Source organism: Pleurodeles waltl, chromosome 9, assembly GCF_031143425.1.
Source record: "Pleurodeles waltl isolate 20211129_DDA chromosome 9, aPleWal1.hap1.20221129, whole genome shotgun sequence".
Lineage (NCBI taxonomy): Eukaryota > Metazoa > Chordata > Amphibia > Caudata > Salamandridae > Pleurodeles > Pleurodeles waltl.
Genome location: NC_090448.1, coordinates 465,547,630 through 465,568,274, shown reverse-complemented (window position 1 = coordinate 465,568,274; position 20,645 = coordinate 465,547,630). Strand labels below are relative to the sequence as shown.

The window sequence follows — 20,645 nt, the reverse complement described above, 5'->3', positions numbered from 1 at the left end:
GTTGCCTCTGGCACATGTTTTGACACTGTCCTGTACTGCACCTGCATTCTAAGAGAAATATCTGTTTCAAACACACTTGTTCCAACTAAAGGTTGTTCACTGAACAATTCCTCATCTGAAATATCGCTTAATTTGACCCGGGATTAGTGAACACTATTGATGCCCACATTCCCTGTCCTTTGTCAAATGTAATGAGCACTGCATATGTTGGCCTTAGTTCAAGCACTGATATATCCAGCACCATTTCTCGTTCTGTCATTGGATCTAAGGGTTCGCATGGTCTACATACTAATTCTTTTGGTAACTGCACTGTTTTCCCCTGCAGCGCTGGTGTATGCACTATCAGAGCGTATATGCCCCTCAAAAAAGCCTCTTTGTTTACTTGTACTGCTCTGACCTGCTGTCTAGATTCTTCACATGCTATGAGAGATAATATTCTACCTGGCGTAACACCAGGTGCATAACACACCATCGATCCATCTTCTAAAAACTAGATGGTCATATTCAATTAGCTCATTAGGTCTCTTCCCAAACGTTTAACAGGTGACTCAGGGGAATATAGCAATGGCCCATCAGTTTGTGCATCACCCACAGTCATATTTACAGAATTAGTAAAAGGAACCTGTCTGACAGCCCCATAAAACCCTTGGTGTCCATTGAGTTGCAGAAGAGTGGTAATGTTCCTTCATTTATACAAGATTTGGTGGCCCCAGAGTCAATTCAAAACTGATAGGGGTGACCTTCTATGGCTACCGTCACAGTGGGTTCCTCCTCTGATCTGTGGGTTACCAATAGTATTGGACACATAGTTGTTATCTGTGGGCTTTGTCATTGGACATAATTAGATGTCAGTGCTCCACTGGATACTTGGGGCGGTGCGCAAAAGGGGTTACCTCCTTGCACCACTACTCCTCCTGCCCTTGTGTTTGTCCACCCATGGTGTTACTTCCACCCTGGGGCCCATGTTGCTAAAGTGGCCCCTGAGGTGCCATCCACTGAGCTTGAGGGGCCTGGGAGCACTCTTGTGTTGTATATTGTTGTGGTCTCCGTTGCATCTGCTGCGGCCTCGCTACTTGTCTTTGCAAGAGGCCACCCCTGCATACATTCATCTATCCTTTTAATTCTGCATTCCCTTACAAAATGACCCAACCTGCTGCAATAATAATATGGCCGACACCCTCAGTACCCTCCATGCCTTCTCCCCTGTATTGCTCCTTGTTCTCCTGCCGGACCTCCTTGTCTTCTCACTATTTCACTCACTACTTGTCCTCCTGGTACTTGCCCTTGCACTGGTGTTGTGACAGACGCTGATGGTGCTGTCACAAGTGCTCCTTTTTTCTTTGGTTTCTTAAGTTTCTTTTGCACTAACTTAGCAGTAGCTCTCTCTGCCTGCTCCGTTCTTTCTTTATCTCTATCTTTCTCTTGTTTACGTTTAAAATAATGTATTATGTGAGCCTGTATTTCTGGCCATGGTTTAGCCTCAATTCCCACTACTTCATCTAAATTTACTTGTATCTCCGCGGGAAGGCCTCTCTTCAGCACATTATAAAATAAAAGTACATTTCCTCCCATATTCTCCCAATTACCTTCTGTACCTTCTGTATCCATTGTTTTTTTCATTCTCATAATAAACTCTGCAATGTCCTCCAATGCCGTAATACTTTCTGCCATGAGAGCTCCAATATCTGGCCTATATGGATATGTCCGCCGCAGCGCATCCCAAACATGCTGGCGAACATTATTAAAGGAAGATCCATCAAACTTTGTATTTGTCAGCGTAACTTGAGGAAGTCCTGTTCTCGTAAATATAGTATTTACCTCATCTCCTGCCAGAGAACTCAACAAACTCTTGACATCGCCCAGAGCAAGGTTCACTCCAGCAGTATGTTTTTCAAAATTTTCTTTGTCCATCTGTGGCCAAGACACGTATGTTGGTGCCTGTCCTCCCTTTAAAATGAGAGGCAGTTGAGTGATATGTTGGGAGCCTGTTAACCTATGACTTAACTTTGGGTCTGGCCTGTAATTGCGTATCACTTCAGTCAGCTTGTCTTCGGCATACATCTCCCAAACTGCAAGACACTCTTGAATGTATGGATAATCCCAGCCCGGGGCACCCTGTCCTTGTCATATACAGTCTTCTGCTATAGCCAATGATAGGGTTGGAAAGACCCCTGTCGGGCCATGGTTTTTTCCCCTCTTTTTCAGTCCATTCTGCTAATTCATCTGAAAAGAGTTGGCAAAAATACCTGCCTTCCTCTCGTTCTATCGTCTCAAAAGGTGACACCCTTAATTTGGTTGTTTTTAGAATTGACTTTCTCTTTATTTCTCCCGAGTCTTGCTCTATTAATTGTAACCTTCGTAAAGGACGGGGTCGAAAGATATACAGGCTTCTGTCTCTTCCTGCTGCGCCCTCATTCATATCTGACTTGTCATCCCAATCCCCAACTGCTGCCTCAGCTCCTGTTCCCATTCTTGTTTCTTCTAAATATCTATCATATTGCGACCTTTCCATATCTTCTTCCTTCTCTCTTTCCTCCAATATCCACTCCCCTGCTGCCTCTCTCAATGTATTTGCAGATGTATCTCCCAATTTGAGAATAATCTGCCCCGTAGTGCATTGCCCTCGAAGAGGGTCAACATTCTCAAATCTGTCTGCCCGTTCTCCAGTGCTTAGCACCCTAGGTATTGCTCCTCCCTTTCTTTTCTGTTCATGCTCTGCCTGAGGAGCTATCGGGACTGGGATAGGCGTTCTCTCTGCCTCCTTCACCTCTGTTTCACCTTCCTCAAATTCGACCCGTGCTGGATGTTGATATCCGGCAGCTGACTGAAACGGGTAGAGACCATACGGTGGGAAGTCCCTCTAGAGCCCCTTCCGTGGATATTTCTTGTGCATGTGTCACTGTCCTTTCTAACATTGTCGATTTTATATTTGTATTTGTATCGCAGAAAACCTGCCAAACGACAAAATAGCTTCCCTTTTCTTTCTCTTTTTCTTCTGATATTTAGATTTAATGTAAATCAATGTATGTTCAACTATGTCCTCATCAAATGTCCCTTAGGCCATGGCTGAGCATGGTCTTTGGTATCTCTATACCATTGCTTACAGTATTTCTGTATTTTCTTCTTGTTAGATGAAAATGTTTTTATCATATGTTCCTGAGGAGCATCCATGATTTACCCCGGGACATATGCTTCCTATATATCTATATACCCTTTATTACCACCCACTCCTTATGTCCTTTCTCTCCTCTGTATGTGTTCTTTTATCAATCTCACTAACCAATGGCACTTCTTCTATCTCAATGTCAAGTGTGGGTGCATTTATAGGGGACAAAATAGATTGTCTCGTACCGCCAGGGCTAAAATGACGGAAGCACTGCCAACAGGCTGGCGGTGCTTCCTGGGGGATCATGACCGCGGAGGAAACGCCGCGATCGCACCACCGGGGCCGGCGGTTTTCCGCCACAATGGCCCCGGTGGTAGTAATCTGCCAGGGCAGCGCTGCTTGCAGCGCTGCCCAGGGGATTACGAGTCCCCGACCCCCAGTCTTTTCCTGGCGGATTGAACCGCCAGGAAAAGGATGACGGTACGGGGAGTCACGGGGCCCCTGGGGGCCCCTGCACTGTCCATGCCACTGGCATGGGCAGTGCAGGGGCCCCCTGACAGGGCCCAATGCGGCTTGAAAAGCGGGATGGGTGCAACTGCACCCATCGCACGGCCGCAACACCGCCGGCTCCATTTGGAGCCGGCTCCCATGTTGCGGCCCACATCCCCGCTGGGCCGGCGGGCGGAAACTCGGTTTCCGCCCGCCGGCCCAGCGGGGATGTCAAAATGGGTACGGCGGGAGTGCGGCCGCATTGGCGGCCACCCGGCGGTTGCAACTTGGCGGGCGGTGATTGCCGTCCGCCAATGTTGTAATGAGGCCCATAGTGTGTCTTCCAGGAGCTATTCTCCTAGGTTATCCTTAAATACACATAGCGTGTCTTCCTGGAGCTATTCTAATAGGTTATCCACAAATACACATAATGTGTCTTCCAGGATCTATTCTCCTAGGCTATCCACAAATACACCTAATGTTTCTTCCAGGAGCTATTCTCCTAGGTTATCCACAAATACACCTAATGTGCCTTCCAGCCTGGCCCGGATTCACATTTCATTTCTACATCAACATTATAAATTTTTTTAAAACATACAAATCCTGCATGCACTTACTCCCCCATACTACAATTACCACAGAATTATACACTTGTAAATATCAGAGTTCGAAGCCCAACCCCTCCTCACCCTTTAGGACAGCAGCCTCTGGAATCTTGCCCGTCCGCTTGAACAGACAGGTGTAATCCTCATCTGGTTTGCGCGCAATGTTCTATTCAAGCATCACCACCGGCTTCATTCAGCCACGTCCAGGGACTTGACGAAGTAGCAGGCTCCTGGCTCCCGCTCGCCAAAATATAGTCAAGTTTTTTTATAGAAATAAAGAAGTGACACAATTCTAATAATAACTGAGTATATTTATAAGTAAATACAACACAGCCGGGAGTACAGCACAGTTCTGTAACTGAAGCCACACTCAACTCAGCTCTTACTAACAGCGGTTTTTATACTCTTGGTGGGCACCTAAGTTCCACCTCCTTCATAACATTTACAATTAACAAAGACCATAATTCTTTAAAAGCTATCTTACTGGTTATTACATAAATACAGTTATAACAGGTATAATACATATATACATCTTCCTACATAAACAGAGACCTTCGATCCTACCCTTTGAACTCTATCAATATGTCCTCCCTACATGTCTACTAGACTTTGAAGTTTTGCGGTCTGTCTCCCACTCCCTGCCAACCTTGAAACACAAACATCTAGTGCTGTGTCTCCCTTTCAACCTGTCATGATTTACCCCTTCTCCTAACCCCGCTATCAGAAAGTGGCTCAGACTCTCCTTTGTATATGCGTCCTTCTAAATTGTCTATTGCATGCAAGGTCGGACTGTGACTGCTTTTTCCTTGCACCTGGCCTCTCTCCTCATTCTCCTTTCTGTCCCTGCATCCCTACGTGACAATTGTATTCAAACCAAGGCCTGTACTTTTCATGTATCATGTACACTTCTGCACATTTGTTTTCTACGTTGTGTGTTGACCAAAGTAGGCCTTCTGTCGGTTTCTTGAGGCCTTTTACAACACCCTAAACCAAGAAGAAAGTCCACCTTTATTTTTCAAACAAGGAGAAGCAATTAAAACCCTTGCAAATAACGCCATCGGTAGCTCAAGTCTCCTGCAACCTGAAAATATCAAACGTCTTTATAAATTTCAGCCAGTCTTCGACGTTGCTCTTAGAGGAAATACCCACAATATTCCAACCTATCACATTCGAGACAATAAAACAATGCCTACTAACAGCTTGGCTCGTGGAAATACATTTTCCAGTTTTAACAATTGGGCTATTAACCTTGTTAGGCAATGCCTTGATAGGGCCCACTTAAAAGGCTGAAATCGGCTACCTGTGCATGTTCTGTGATGAAGAGGTTTATTAAACAAAAATCAACTGTAGAATACATATTGAACCAGAGTGGGCTGGCCTGCAGCTAACCTGAGATAAGAGGATGCGGGCCAGGTTGGGATGCCTGAAAATTATAACTATGCAATCAGCCTTACATAGTTTTGGTGAGGGCCCTAACCAAGCCACTATTCATACAAATATTAGCTCATTAAAATTTACTATTTTGAAGTCGGAGTACTCAGTCAAACAATGAGCTACATTATTCTTCATTTGATCAGTAGATTCAGCACTAGATTCAGCAGCTATGGGTGATACAATCGGGACATTAGCCAGTATACCCACATAGGCGCAAGCTTCAGAGAGCAAATTTAAGACTGGATGAAGCAGCATGGGTTATTGAGGTAAAAACCTCACTATTCCTGGTGATAATAGACACCACCAAGACTATTTTATTACTGATTTGATGCATCTGAGGGTCGTGATGTGACCTGTGAGTAATAAACTTCTTGTTACAAAAAGACAGACAAGCTGGGGTACTAAGAACTCTCAGACAGTCATTCTGGCACCAAAGTGGAGGGGGTTGATAGATATGTGAAAGTCACTGAGAGAGGGGCAGAGACTGGTTTCGAAAGACTCTCCAATTAACCTTCGATGGTGCATTACAGATCGTAGAGCGGGAGCCGACTTTCTTGTATCAAACCTTTAAGTATAGTATAAAACATGTCAAAAAGTCCTTATGGTGTCCAACCCTACTGGTAAGGGGAGCATTTTACATGGGGGTAGGTCCAACATTGACTAAAGGTTTCGAAGACTGATTAGGCTGTTTCTTTCACTTAGCTGCAGATACTGAAGCATGTGAGGGGGAGGTATCAATACCATGCCCCTCATTAAACATTAGAGCATTACTGAAGGCGTTAAGAATTTTCTTTTGAGTCACAGCAGGTTTGAGGAGCAGATGTATCTGAGGTTGATATAATGGATCTGTTAGTCTCAGTGAAAAGCCACTTCTCCGCTAGCTCAGTCTCCTTTGTGCTAACTACTACTGCATGGTCCAAAAAAATGTCTGTGGGGAAACTCTTTCACTCTGGCTTAAGTTTTCCAGACTCTCCAATTTTGCACATACCCATCCTGCAAAGACTTAAGTGAAAGGAGGGTGGCCCAGCCTCTTCCAGCTATTGATGGACACAGACAAGCCCATTCCTGTCCCAGGCACACACCATGCATGGGTTCAGAAAGGTCCTGCATCCACCTGCTCTGCCCAGTACAGGCTGGGCAGTAAAGTCCTCAGCCGGAATCTCCTCACAAGCACATGCCCTCCAAGTAGGCTGCTTGGAATTTTATGACTTTATGAGGCAGTCCTCCTAGGAAAATTTAAGTGCAGGAGTATACCACTCAGACCGTGACTACCAATGTACCAGATATGATCAGGTGGCAAGAAATGTCTTCCGGATACCACCATGATATGTCTGCTCACCATGTTGGTAAATATAATGGTCTAAATATGGTTTACAAAATTATTGCTATTTGGGGTGTATATTATTAACTCTGATGTGGTGATATTTTTGTAAACAGTATATTATTGCTAGACAGTATTTTGGCAACTATATGCTTGTACCATACTGTAGGTGTCTTTGTTTTAGCCAACTACCCTGCCACTGTCCAGGCATGTCACACTGATACACCATATTTTTATTTATTTAAAATAGGTCCTGTAAGTGTAAGCATACACTCTGACTCCTATATCTTGTATATTTTTACCTAGTCAGATTGAGAGAATTCCTCATGGCAACCTGCTTAGAGATCTTACAGTTGAAAGAAGACACTGTCAGATTTGTACCCAAGAGTGGGTGTTTCTGGGCTAGTTACACAACAGGCCATCTTCACGATTGACTCTCAGCATCTGAAGGAATTAGTTCCTTTCTTGGATGGCTTCCTCCTAAAACTGGCTCTCCAGCCTGTCACACTCCTTCTGTGCTGAACACACCTGCTTTTCCGAGCCTTCTCCTGCAATTAGCCCTTGCAGATCCTCTCAGCCTGAAGATAATGCTCCCTCCTCACCAACGTTGGTTCCTCACCAGCATGGTTAGACAATTATTGGGAACACCATGGGCTGGGGCAAACAAAGTAAATGCTCCCATTGGCTGCTGTTGCGGTAGCAACCTTCAGCACTCTCAGTGTTCTTTGGGCGCTATACTTGTTTAGGCCCCAGTGTCACTGCCCCTGCTTCACCAATGGTAGCTGCTCTTACATCGTCGATCTTGCAGCAAGATAAAGCCAAACTGTTGTTGGAGCTTTCCAATAAATGGTCAGTTCAGCCGTGGGATCGTGTTTTTTCAGTCCTTCGAGATTCCCCCAGTCAGTACAAATACGAGTTCTCCTATCTCCTCCAACATCTCTTTTCTCGTTCTAAGTCTAAGGTTTCTGCATTGGGCTTTATCCTGGGATGATGTTTTTTTTTAAAGATTCAAGTCGACGTTCCACTATCCTTCCTATCTTCTGGCTAGGAAGACAGGTATTATATTATATATTCATGTCTGGGTATGACATGTAAGGGGAACTTTACACGAGAAGACCTGTAGCCATTGCCCTCTGAATTTGAAACAGGGAAAAACTCCTGCCCAATACTTAGGAATCAAAAACGGAATGCGCCCGCCGCCGCTCACAGTAAATGTCCCAGGTGACACAAAGGGTAGCCTTGTGTCTGTTATAAAGAGCGCTTCTGGCACCCTTCTCCTGACCCCAGGAGTCAGGCCCTGGGTCTCGTGGTCATTTTCTGGCCTAGGCCTTAGAGCTCAAGCCGGATTGTGTGTGTGTTGGGCCAAAAGAAAATCGTGCTGCATTCCTTTACAAAGGTATCCCCAGTACAGGGAGAAGCAGGAGTGTGTCTATATTTTTTTCCAACTCACATTTTCATAACGTGGGCTTCAGGTTATCATAAGAGCTGAGTCCTAACAACAGTACCTCGTCCTATCCCCGCTAAAGCATTGTACAGAGTCGCTCTGGTTGCCAATCCTCTGGGCGTAACCTGTTGGGACACGTAATGTAGCAAAGGAAACAGGGTTGCAGTACAACTTCGAGACGGAAAGCACCTGCAACGTTTAGGCAAATGTGAAAATAAACAATCAGTGCTTATACAGGTCTGTTGGGACGGGAATGTCTCTAAGATGGGAAAGTGATGTGCCATCTTGCCGTAAGCAACCTGACTGCATGCGAACACGTATCCTGATAATCAACTCCAGTAATATTATATTTAGAGATGACAGTCGTGCTGTTGTATTTGACAGATTACGAACAGTACAAGAGGAGTGGAAATTCTTTAGAACTATTGCAAAACATGCTATATGTAGGAAATAGCTAGCACGTTTTCTTTTAGTAAAAGGATTCCGCAGAAACTAAAGAAATCGTTGTCTCTATATTTAGCTTAACTCAAAATCCCGTGGGGCACCAACCAGCAAGTCATGATTTAGTATTCCAGTACCATTTCCTGCGCCTGTTGCCAGAGGAGCAGGTCACCGAGGTTGCTCTCGCGCCATGCAAGGTGTGCACGTGGCAGCTGCTGCTCAGCAGAGCTCCAGGGGGCTGCAGGTGTCAGCCTTGTCACTCAAGGACAGGGGATGTCAGTTGAAGTATTGAGAAGCGGGACTTGAAGGGCAGGCTCAGGCACAAAGTAAATACATCGCTAACAAGGAACAAAGGAGTAGAAGGATCTAGGAGCTGCCATGAAGCGAGATTCCCTGGTTACAGAGCCATCCCTCGGTGACTTAAACCACAGCTGGTGACAGCTGACGCGGCCTCCTTTCCCGCCTCTGATTATCGCTCGTTCTTCGCATCACCACATCCCAGAAGACTCAACACATAGTCCCCATTTATTGCTGCACCTGGCTGGGCTGCTTCTAGTCTGTGCGCTGTGCAAAACACCTGACTACATATCCAGGCAAAACCATTGCAACCTAACTAAAAATTTACCTCTGTGACTCCTTACCACCTACTCCGAGCACACACGTGAGCAGGAGTCTGGGAACGTTATAAATTGCACGTTATCGTCAACGACGTTATTTCCACAGTTTCAATAGGACTGGTAGCTCAGGGGACTAATGCATCCACTTCATGGTTACGTCCACTCAGCATGTCATCCTTCTGAGGTAGATACAATGAGTGCCATTGGATTGAGAGTGACACGCTGAACAAACATTTGTTCCATTTTATCGAGCACCTTGATCCATTTCACGAAAACAGTTTTATGATGGTGCGTTTTTTAATTTTTTGGCAACACTGGCTTACCAGGCAAGCAGGCTGGAGATGGTGGTAGGTTAATTTGTCAGCTATAAACGTTGCTTGCAGCATTTCAACTTGGCATTTAGTAAATTGACAGTGCTTGGTTGCTAGCGATATAATTTTTCATATCGTATATATTTTCATGTTGCCAGTGTCATTTCCATAGAAATAAAAATCACAACAATTTAAAACACCTTCAACAGCTTTTACATGTGACATATTCCGCAACAGGCCGAATCTGTTTATGTGATACAGCCAGAACCACTGGAATTATGTTGCGGGGAGAACCACATTTTTGAGGCAAATTTAACTAAGTTATGCAGCAAGAAAAGGCACATTATGCACGTAAAGCAGCTCATTTTGTGATAGCATTACGTTCTTAGTTAATTCTGTACGGGCAAAGGTTCCACCACATTAGTACCCAAATACAGCAATAAGCTACAGAAGGGAGATAAGTCAACCTTTGCAAAGTGCCTTTCTCAGCGCAGCGATACGTGTTGCATCTTTTTTTAATAACATTTGATCTATTTGAATTAGGAATCATTTTTTGTTAAATCTGCAGATTATGCAGCAGATAGTGGATTATGTGGCAAATGTGGCAAATCTATAAATAAATACCCCGGCCCCAAAAACGCTTAATTCCAGTGGCCCTGGATACAGCCAATATTGCAAATGCAAATACTCCGGACACAAAACTTTTTGCACAATGCAGCAAATATTGCTGACAGCTTCAAATGCCAACACAAACCAATTTTGAGACACAAGACCTTTGTTGAATGAAACATTTGTAAAGCACACAGTTAGCAAATGGTGTCCTGGCACTGACGTTAAAAACATCTAGTAGTTGTTAAGAAGTGAATAGGTGTGTTATAATTTTTCTAAGAAATAAAAGACTGTTTTTCACTAGATGCATTCTATTCAGGAGCTTGTTACAATAAAAAGGCACTGCCTTATGAGCGAAAGAACAGCTACCTAGATGCTTGAGCCAGTACTCCAGAGATAGCAAAGTGAAGAATCCACACAGAAAGATGCATCTGAATATCTCTTGTAGGTACTGAGGATCTTTCCTATGAAGAGTGGTAAACCACAGGAGGTGTCCTAAACAAGACTATTTTGCCTACCAGCAGCAATATGAGTTTATCTATTCATTGGAAGACATGGTCAAGGACATGTATGCCATGGACTTGTGTAAGCCAAGGAACCAACAGGCATTGGAGTATTGAATTATCAGAACCCTACTGAGAAGATATTGGGGAAAAACTAAATAAAAGACCTTTCCAAAATCCAGGTGAAACAAAATTATAGCCTGAATCATCAGAGATCAAGAAAAGGTTGAATTTTATTTAGTGTCTCGAAGAGCAAATAACACATAGACTCAGCTGTATGTATCTGAGGGACCGAAGCAATAAAGGAATCAAATAAAAATCTTAAATTATGAGCCATCTGGGCTGGATGATGAAGATGTCCCAGTTACTTTGGGCTTTAAGTTGAAGTTCAGATAGTAGGAATTTAAGAATGTTTCTAGACTTACAGTCCTCCAAAGCCACCTTGAATTATTTTTAAATGACCTTGATAGCTAGAAAGGGTTAATTTCACTAGCAACTGCATATTTTTTACATACTCATATATAGTCACCGTCATTTTTTTGACAAGAACTGCAAGAGGATCCACATAGGTACTGGACAAGGAGACGATCGTTGTGAGTCTCAATAGGTGAGTAGTCTAATATCAGAGCAGAAAGACGGTAGGGAGAAAGCCTGTGAACATACATCAGAGAAAAATACAAACATCTCCTGGCCCTGGAGCTAGGTTGCAGGCTACAGAGACTAGTGATCATCAATGCCTGAATCAACAGAAAGATCTAGTAAAATTAATGCTGTGATGGTGTGCAAATCCAGCGCTAACTTGATGTCATTAATGTCTGCCACAAGGACCGTTTCTGTGCTGTAGTCTGTACCTGATTGTGTGAAGTTCAAAGGCACTGGAAATGTCCAAGAAACAATAACTTTTCCTCCAGTATCATGGAATTCAGTAATAGCAAAGATATTAACATGCCAATTTTGGGGTCTGAAAGGTCTGCATTAGCTTATTTTCGATAAAATAATAGATTATTGAAATGAAAAAGCTGTACAAACAAGGGAGCAAATAAGAGTATGACGTATTGCAAGAATCTCTACCTATAAACACCTGTGTCCATGAATAGTAAATACTTTGAAGACTCGCCTGTTCTGTCAGATGACAGATTGGGTTGTAGATCCTAGTTCATATTAGTCTGGCCTACAAACGTATGGATAGTTACTGAGCAATATCTGGCTCAAAGTCAAACGATGAGATATACAGAGTAGCCCTGATCAATATCATTTATTAGCAGTGGCAATTTAAAGTCCAGTATGCCATTGTTGACATGCACATCTATCGCATTGAAGAGTTCAGCAACTACACTGTTAGAAAGGCGTGTGTATATAATATGATTTACAAGTTGTGAAACAGCCTTGTGAAACATAATGGAAAATGCTCATGTGTTTTCTTTATAGATGTAAATTGCAGACTACGGATACTACAGAGAGCAACAAACTGAAAAACATAATTACTTTGGCAACAGACGAATTAAAAAAGTATTTTTTCAAAAAACTGGAACAGCAAACTCAAGTAAGATTTTTTTTTTATTATCGTTTCAGTGGTTTTCCAATGAAAGTCATGTGCTTTCTCTCGCATGACCGTCCCATTCTTGAAGCATATTATAAGGAGCACCTGGTTGGAGTACCAAAATTCTGTCGCTCACTTTGAAACGCTACCATTGCACACCTTGCCAGACACACCAACAGAATATTTTGCATGTCCCCACAGAGCTTTTATTTCCTCACCAGAAAAATTAACAGGTGTAAATCTGGTATATGCGCCAAAAATAAACTCTGTTTACATGGCTCTCCCATGACATCGCAGATTAAATACCCTGAAATCCACCACTATTTGATTAAGCAAAAGTCAGCGTTCCAAAGTACGACAGGTTGTTACCCTTTAGTGTACCCTTTTGATCCCAGCCTACAGTATGCACAAATAATAGCAGAAGGACAAGAAAGGGTATTATGACACTACTGTGACAAGTGCAACCAAAGGCTTCAGACAATGTGGCAATGTGCTGATACCTTCCCCCGGGCAATGTTATCATGTTTGATGCTGCAGGAGCAGTCTGGTACCCATTTACCAGTGGTTAATTTGTGCAGGTTGGTGCCGATGGTGGGTACTGGAAATCCTTTTTGATGATCACAGTTTGACTCAAAGCAAGATGGGCAGAAAGACAGCAAAGGGGGAAAGAATAGGAATGGAATGGTAAAAAAACAGCGACAAAGATAGGAAGCAGAAATAAAAAAAAGAATCTGCTAGTATGAGGTAAAGAGACAGGAAGCTTAGAGTGGTGGAAGAAAGTGGCATGAGGTACAAACAAGATGAAGCAGCCGTGGTATACAGCAACCCTGACAATTGAGGGCACCGGTGGTAGGTTACAAAGGAAAAAAAATTGGACTCCCATAAATAGTTTTTTTTTAAATTAAGCACTGCCCTTTATTGGTGGCATGCTAAGGAGCTGCCAAGCACTGTGTTACTATAATACCAGCCCAACTTTGTGATTGTGATGCGATCAGACCACTAGAGTGGTATCCTGTGAACTGTCTAACATAAATATGTCATAGCAATCATTTGCTGTTACAACACACTACAAAAAGTCTATAGTGTTTGATTCTTCCTCTTTCTCTAAATCATGGAGCATTGTTTCTCTTAATTTCAGGGTACCTTTTGAGTGGATAGTAACCAACAGTTGTAGGGTCCATGAAGAGACATCTGGGGTGATCTAATATGAGATGGAAACACCAGTGCCCCACACCTAGGGGAAGCGGTTCCAGGAATTCAAATAAGGCAGGAATCACTGCACCAATAGTCTGTTTGCTGCTTCTTGAATGGGCAGATGGTAGCTATACCGACTTACAAGTGTAACTGGGTAGTTACGTTGTCACTGTTCCCACGTCTTGCTGGAGAGATACTGTAGACAATTGCCTTTCAGAATACCAAAGTGACATCCGTTTATTGAGCCAGATTTGCATAAGGTTTTAGGGTTAGTATCAGTGATCACATTCTGAGAGAGGAGTGGGATCAAGATGAGTGATCGTATCAAGGAGAGATCAGTGCTGGTGCCCAAACTACTAGAGACACTCCTAAAGACTCAACACAGTGGCTCATTGCCAGTGCCTATGCGCGAGGAATTTATTGTGATGTTTCCTAATCCAGATAAAAACCTGAGTGACCCGGGTTTATCAGACACTTCCATGCTGAATGTGGATATGATGATCCTATCCAAGGTTCTGGCCTCGAGATTGTGGCTGGCTTTGTCAAGCCTGGGGAAGGACGATCAATGTGGGTTTCTGCCGAGGAGGGGTACCCATATGAAACTTTAATGACTGTCCCACGTGATGCACTCGACTCGGAGGATGGAATCGGAAGTGGCACTAGTGGCACTGGACATCAAGAAAGCCTTCAACACCCTGGGTTGAGAGTACCTGTGGGAGGTGTTGAGGTGTATGGTAGTGGGGCCGGAGTTCTTGTCCTGGGTGCACATTCTTTTTTTTTTAAATTTCTTTATTGGCATTTTGTCTACACTCATACTTCAACTTACACATAGAAGCCATGTAAAGGCACAGTACATCATCAAGGGTTTTCGCTTACAGGGGAATATGTAATCCTTACATATCCGTATTATTGCAGGATAAGACTCAACTCATAATAAAACATTATTACATAACGTCAACATTACTATGACATAAAACTTAAGAAACCATCTGGGCAGCACAATATAACATTTACCTAATAAATGTAGTAAGATACAGATTGAGAAAAACAAAGTGAGAGAGAGAGGTGGTTCTATTTGCTGAGGGGGAACCTCGGGGTTAGGGGAGTATTCCCAGCAAGAGATTTATTTCTATCTGGGGCATGCGCTTACCCATGTTAATGGCCATTCTGCTAAACCTCTTTGAGGGGAACATACATAATTATCAAGATGTGAGCAGTGTCAACCGTGTTGGAATGTCAAAATGTCAGTCTTCATCTGGCGGGTGCTACTTATTCAATAGACGGATCATATAGAGATCCCACCCCGTTGTCGACAGTCAGCATCCATGGCCTTGGCTTCAGCCAAAACCCATTTGTGAGTAACTGGCAGACAGTAACCTATTTTGGGAGGCTGGGGTGCCTTCCAGTGCATGGTTATTAGGCACTTGTAAAGTACTATTGCAAGATCAGTGAATTTCAAGCAGTGTTTATTGCATTTTGGGCAAGGTAGTATTCTGAGAAGACAAGAAAGTGAAGTCGGTGGAATATGGACCTCTACAATCTCGGAAATCCGTGTCATAACTTCTGTTCAAGCCTGCAACAGCCTGCAAAAGCAGGTGACATTCCCATACCAGGTGTATAAAAGTAGCAAGTTCAAGATTACATCTGGGGCAGTGAGGAAATGTCTCTGGAAACATTGTTTTGAGCCGGTAGGGTGTGAGGTATGTCTGGTGAACACAATTAAAATGTGTATACTTCAGACGTGCGTTTCGGGACGCCTTCTTAATCCACATGAGGGCCATATCTCATTGTGCAGTGGTGAGCTCCATATTTAAGGCGTCTTCCCAGCGTACCTTGTTCTGGGATGATGGACAATCTTTCCCATGATAAAGTGCCTTATGTAGGGCGATACAGCTCTACAGTCTAAGCGATGTGTAAGGATACAATGTAGCCCTGCATGTATCTGAGGTTCAGATGTTCCAGGGGGCCATCTGTTAACAAGCCATGCCCTAACAGCTGAGTAAGCAGGAAAGAGGCCCGCTCCCACCCCACATTGCTCCTGAAGGTCCAGGAAGGATAGTAGGGCCCCGTCTTGATACAGATCGCCTAAGTGCATTAGCTCCCCTCCATGAGATGGAGTTATGCATGCCCAATAGATCCTGCATAACCGGCAAGTCCCATAAAGGCAACTCAGGTGCATAAGGAAATGGTGCTCATCGGGTGTTAATGTAGCGCGTCCAGGTGAGTTTGGCCGTGTGCAGCAGCAGCCGAGGCTTGTAGCCCCGCACATCCGGGGAAAACAGCCATAGCAGGAGGCTGTCCACTCACAGACCAGTTCGTATAAAGCACATCTCCCCAGCTCCAGTGTCTGCTAGTCAGAGCATGGGCCATTGTAACTGCGCTGCAGTGAATTAAAGTAAAAAATTTGGAATTCTCAGACTGCCCCCTGAGCAAGGTCACTGTAGGATCATCAAACAGGTTCTCTTACTTGCCGATCCCCCTACCAGGGCTGTCTCCAAACCCTGTAAGGACTGGAAGAAGGACCTAGGCGGAATCACTGGAAGAGCAGCAAAAAATATATAACGGCGCTGGAGCACCAGCATCTTAATTATCGATGCTCTAGCCATGGGGGACAAAAGTAAACACATCCAGAAGTGCATGGATTTCGTAGGGATGACAGTGTCTGCTCATGATTACCCCCCACCAAATCCCTGGGTGAATTAAAAACATTGACTCCCAAATTACAAAAGTTGTCAAAGGCCCAGGGGAGGCGTGCTCTCTGTAATTGGTCACGATATTCTAATTCCACCCTCCGCAGTGGGAATATACATGATTTGCCCCAATTTCTCTTTAAGCCAGCAACCTCACCAAAACGCGTGAGTAAGTCATATAAATAAGGCAGAGTGAGAATGTGTGCTCATAAGTATATAAGTACATTGTGAGCATACAGTGAGACAATGTGCCAAATGGGCCCTATTGCCATGCCCCAGTCTTTTCCTCGAGAGCGTAGTGCTATAGCCAGTGGTTCCATGGCCATTGCAGACAGGACCGGGGATAGAGAGCAGCCCTGTCGGGTGCCCCGTCCTATGGGCAAGGAACGTGAAATGTAGTGGCCAGTGCAAAGGTGCGCTCTGGGATCTGTGTATAGAAGCTTAACCCAGTTAATAATATTGGGTCCTACACCGAAAGCTTGAAGAATTTGTAGCAGGTATTCACAACCTAGCGTGTCAAACATTTTCTCGAAATCTAATAATACCGCCACTGGTAAACCCTCTTCTTCATGTAGGCCATCCACAATATGACACAGCCATCTGATGTTGGAATGCGTGGCCCTTCCCAGGACAAAACCACTCTGGTCAACGTGAATAAGTGTAGTCAATGTAGGGAGAAGCCTATTTGTAAGGATTTTGCTTAAAATCTTATAATTCAGATTTAGCATTGACAACAGCCTATAGGAGCTCACCTCTAAGGGGTCCTTACCAGGCTCTGGCAGGACAACAATCAAGGCTTCCCTGACCAATTCAGGCAGAATACCACCTTATGTGCCTCATTATAGACTTCAAGGAGATGAGGGACTAAGGAGGACCCAAAGGTCACATAGTATTCAAAAGGAAACCCATTGGTGCCTGGTGTTTTACCCCCTTGCCATTTGCTGAGTTGCCGAAGTGACTTCCTCCCTTTGGAGGGGCCGCTCCAGCTCCTGATGTTGCTCCGTGGACAGGGTGGGAAGCAACCCAACGCAAAGCCAATCAGCCAATGCAGAAGAAGTGGGAGTCTCTGGGGCAGTATATAATTGTTCATAGTATTTTGTGAATACGTCATTAATGTCTGCCTGAGTATTCTAGATAGTCCCTGTGTGGTCACGTATGGCTCCTGTCATGGGTCTAGCCATCTCCGTTCTCATCAGCCAAGATAATATACACCCTGGCTTGTCACTCTCTGCATGCTGAGTGGCCACGTAGGATTTGTAATCTAGGTTGTCTAGTCTGTTGAGTTCCTCCCAGTTGTGGCAGCATTGGGCCACCAGTTTCGGATACGCGCTCGGTGTAGTATCTATGTCCATCTCTAACGAATGCAAAAGTTGCTCTAATGCCAGTACTTTGCGCATATGTGTGGAGCAAGCCCCCCATGTTGTAGAGATACAGTGCCCCTGTATAACCACTTTAAGGGCCTCCCATTCCACTCCCCTGGATGTCCCTGTTCCTGAGTTTTCCTGAAAGTGAGCAGAAATGGTTGTGGCTAATGTGGTGCAGTATACCGTGTCCTGTAAAGCCTCGACTTGCAGGCGCCATGAGGGCATTGCTGGTCTTGGCCTTCCCCATTGAAACGTGACTTTAAGTGGGTTATGATCCGATAATTTTCTGCCTAGGTATTCAGAACTACGTATCAGTGGCCAGCTCTCAGAATTACATAGGATATAGTGGAGGCATGTGTGTATCTGGTGGCCTGGAGCATAGTAGGAGTATTCCCTTTCATTGGGGTGCCCTAGTCTTCCAACATCATGTAGGTCCATACTCTCAGTCCATTGTTGGAAATGTTTAGTTATTGAGATTCCCGCTGTACCAGGCATGGGGGGGCAATGATCTATCCCACTCTGTATTATGTATACCATTAAAGTCTCCCCCCCCATAGCCATTAGACCTGTGGCCTTCTTAGCCTAGCTGGAGTAGGGTGTCCAGGAAGGCAACCTGGGCGGTGTTGGGGGCATATAAGGAGACCAAATATATGGTACAGCCATCCAGTATACCTTTTACTATTATATATCTACCTTCAGGGTCCGACAATACCCTATTGGTCATAAATGGAACCTCTGGCGCCACCCAAATTAAAACACCACGGGCATAAGATGAATAGCCCGTTCGGTAGGTTTGGTCCCCCTACCGCTTACAAACTTTGGCCAGTTCACTTTTGATTTCCTGAATACAAGCAAAGTGGATATGGCTGTGGCGGAGATACGCATATATTTTATGTCTTATGCACCAGACAGTAATCTAAACTACTATAATGCAAACATCACAAACAACACCCATTCCCCAGGCCTGAGTGCGTAACAGCACCATGCCTACCTTGATAAAGAAAAACAGCAAATATCAAAACAGCGCCTTATGGCAAACAGGTCCTTACGGAACAGTTCTCTGGGGGTAAGGCCAAGAATGGACCAGGGTGCCCAAGTGTGGGCCTGTGTTAAAGTACAAAAGACAGTTGCTAGGTCCTTGACTGTATATATTATCAATGTCTGTGAGGCTGAGCCAATTTGGGATCTTCTGGCGTGGGTATTGTATACTGGAAGAACAGTCTCACAGGTCGTCCGCATATCTCGGAGTGAACTGGGGCCCCTCATGGGTTGAAGTACTAGGCGACAGAGAGCCACTTGTGTCAGAGCCAGACTCAGTCACTCTCTCAGTGCGCAGGGCCGCATAAGGGTTCGTGTTGGAGAGAGAGGCCTCTGAGACCGCCCATGCCCGCTCTGTGGCCACCTGGTCTCTAGTTGGTTTGGCTCTGGGTGACCTTCTCTTTTGAGTCTTAGGTGTGGGCGCCAGCCAGTTTCCGGGTTCCCAAGTCTCTGATAATGTGATCACTATATTTTTGGCGTGTAGCGAGGTCCAAACATCTTCCGGCGAATGGAAGATATGGCTTACTTCGCTGTCTACCACTCAAAGCTTAGCTGGAAACAAGAGGGCATATTTAAAGTTTGCCTCTCTTAAGCGTTGTTGCACTTTGATGTGAGAATTCCATTGCCTTTGCACTGCCATAGTGAAGTCCGGGTATGCTGTTTCCAGAGCATTGTCATAGTGCCAGGGTCCTTTGGTTCGGAATCGCTGAAGGATGAAGTTGCGGTCTCTGTAATTAAGTAGCCGTGTGAGTATTAGTCGTGGTGGTGCTCCAGGCACCGGAGGGCGACCTGGTACACGGTGCACACTTTCAATGGAAAAGAATTACGGTGGCTTGCCCTCCAATACCATCTTTGTGAGCCAGGCTTTGAGGAAAAGTTCTACGCTGGGACCCTTAGCACACTCCGGGAAACCCAATAGGCGCATGTTATTGCACCTAGAGCACCCTTCGGCGTCCTCAGCTCTTCGTTGTAATGCAATTATGACGTCTTCCATTCGCTGCTGCCGGAAGATGACGTCCTGCATTGTAGGTCGCACTGTAGCGAGGGTGAATTCTGCTTCCTCCACACGTTCTACCAGTTTATGGTCATCTGGGTGAAGAAGATTCACTTCTATAGTGATTATGTCAATCCGAGACTCAAGAGTGGTTTTAGTATCTAGGATAGCTTGCAGTACTTTGTCAAATTGCACAGAGTGGGACTGCAATGTAGTTTCAAGATGGCGGAGTGTCTCCAATGTGGAGTCCGGTAAGTTAGTAGAGTGTGGACCCTCATCTGGTCCTGCTGCTGATGGTTTAACTCTCTTAGATTTTCCCGTCGTGGTAGACATTCGTCAAGGGCAAGGCACGGTGACAAAGTACTGTTTCAATGTCATTCACAGGGCGTTATCATGCGTAATATGGTAATGTACAGTTACTGCCATTCAGGAGTGGGCCCAATGCGCGGCACACATGCTGGTGATAATTAACAAACTCTGAATCACTCCTCCATCCTCCCGGAGTGTCGTGCCTGGGAGCCCGGCCATGTGCACTCCTCCAGGACTTACCACTGTGCCCTCTATTCCTCTCTCACTACCAGGGCCGCCGCTGTAGGTATTGCTCACACAGCTTTTAATTGAATTGTCTCGGGGGGGTTGGTCTCCCCTCATTTTCCCCATACTGGGTTATATGGGCCTAGCAACTCCTGTTCTGTCCTTTCAGCTAGACCCAGGATAATCCAAGCGCCATCTCCAAAGCCCTGGGGGCCAGTACCGAGGTCCGATGTGTCGGGAGGGATGTATCAGGAGCTCACCTTCTCCGTCAGCCTGCCTCAGTCTGCCCGTGCAACCAGTCTCTCACCCGGGCTCCGATAGTCGGTGGTGCCACTCCGCACTGACCCATCCCTCTCCATCGGGTCTGGCACGCTCAGCGGCTCCCCGACCACCCCCCTCAGCTAGGGCTCT

General features: G+C 45.0%; 1 protein-coding gene across 2 annotated transcripts in view; it reads left to right on the top strand.

Moving 5' to 3' along the window:
• EXOC3L4 (exocyst complex component 3 like 4) overlaps positions 1–20,645 on the top strand; it is a 584,807-nt gene that overhangs the window by 339,895 nt on the left and 224,267 nt on the right. For both annotated transcript variants that reach the window (XM_069207295.1, XM_069207294.1), the window contains exon 8: positions 12,309–12,423. In XM_069207295.1, coding sequence (XP_069063396.1) covers positions 12,309–12,423 — 115 coding nt within the window. The remainder of the gene's footprint in view (positions 1–12,308; positions 12,424–20,645) is intronic.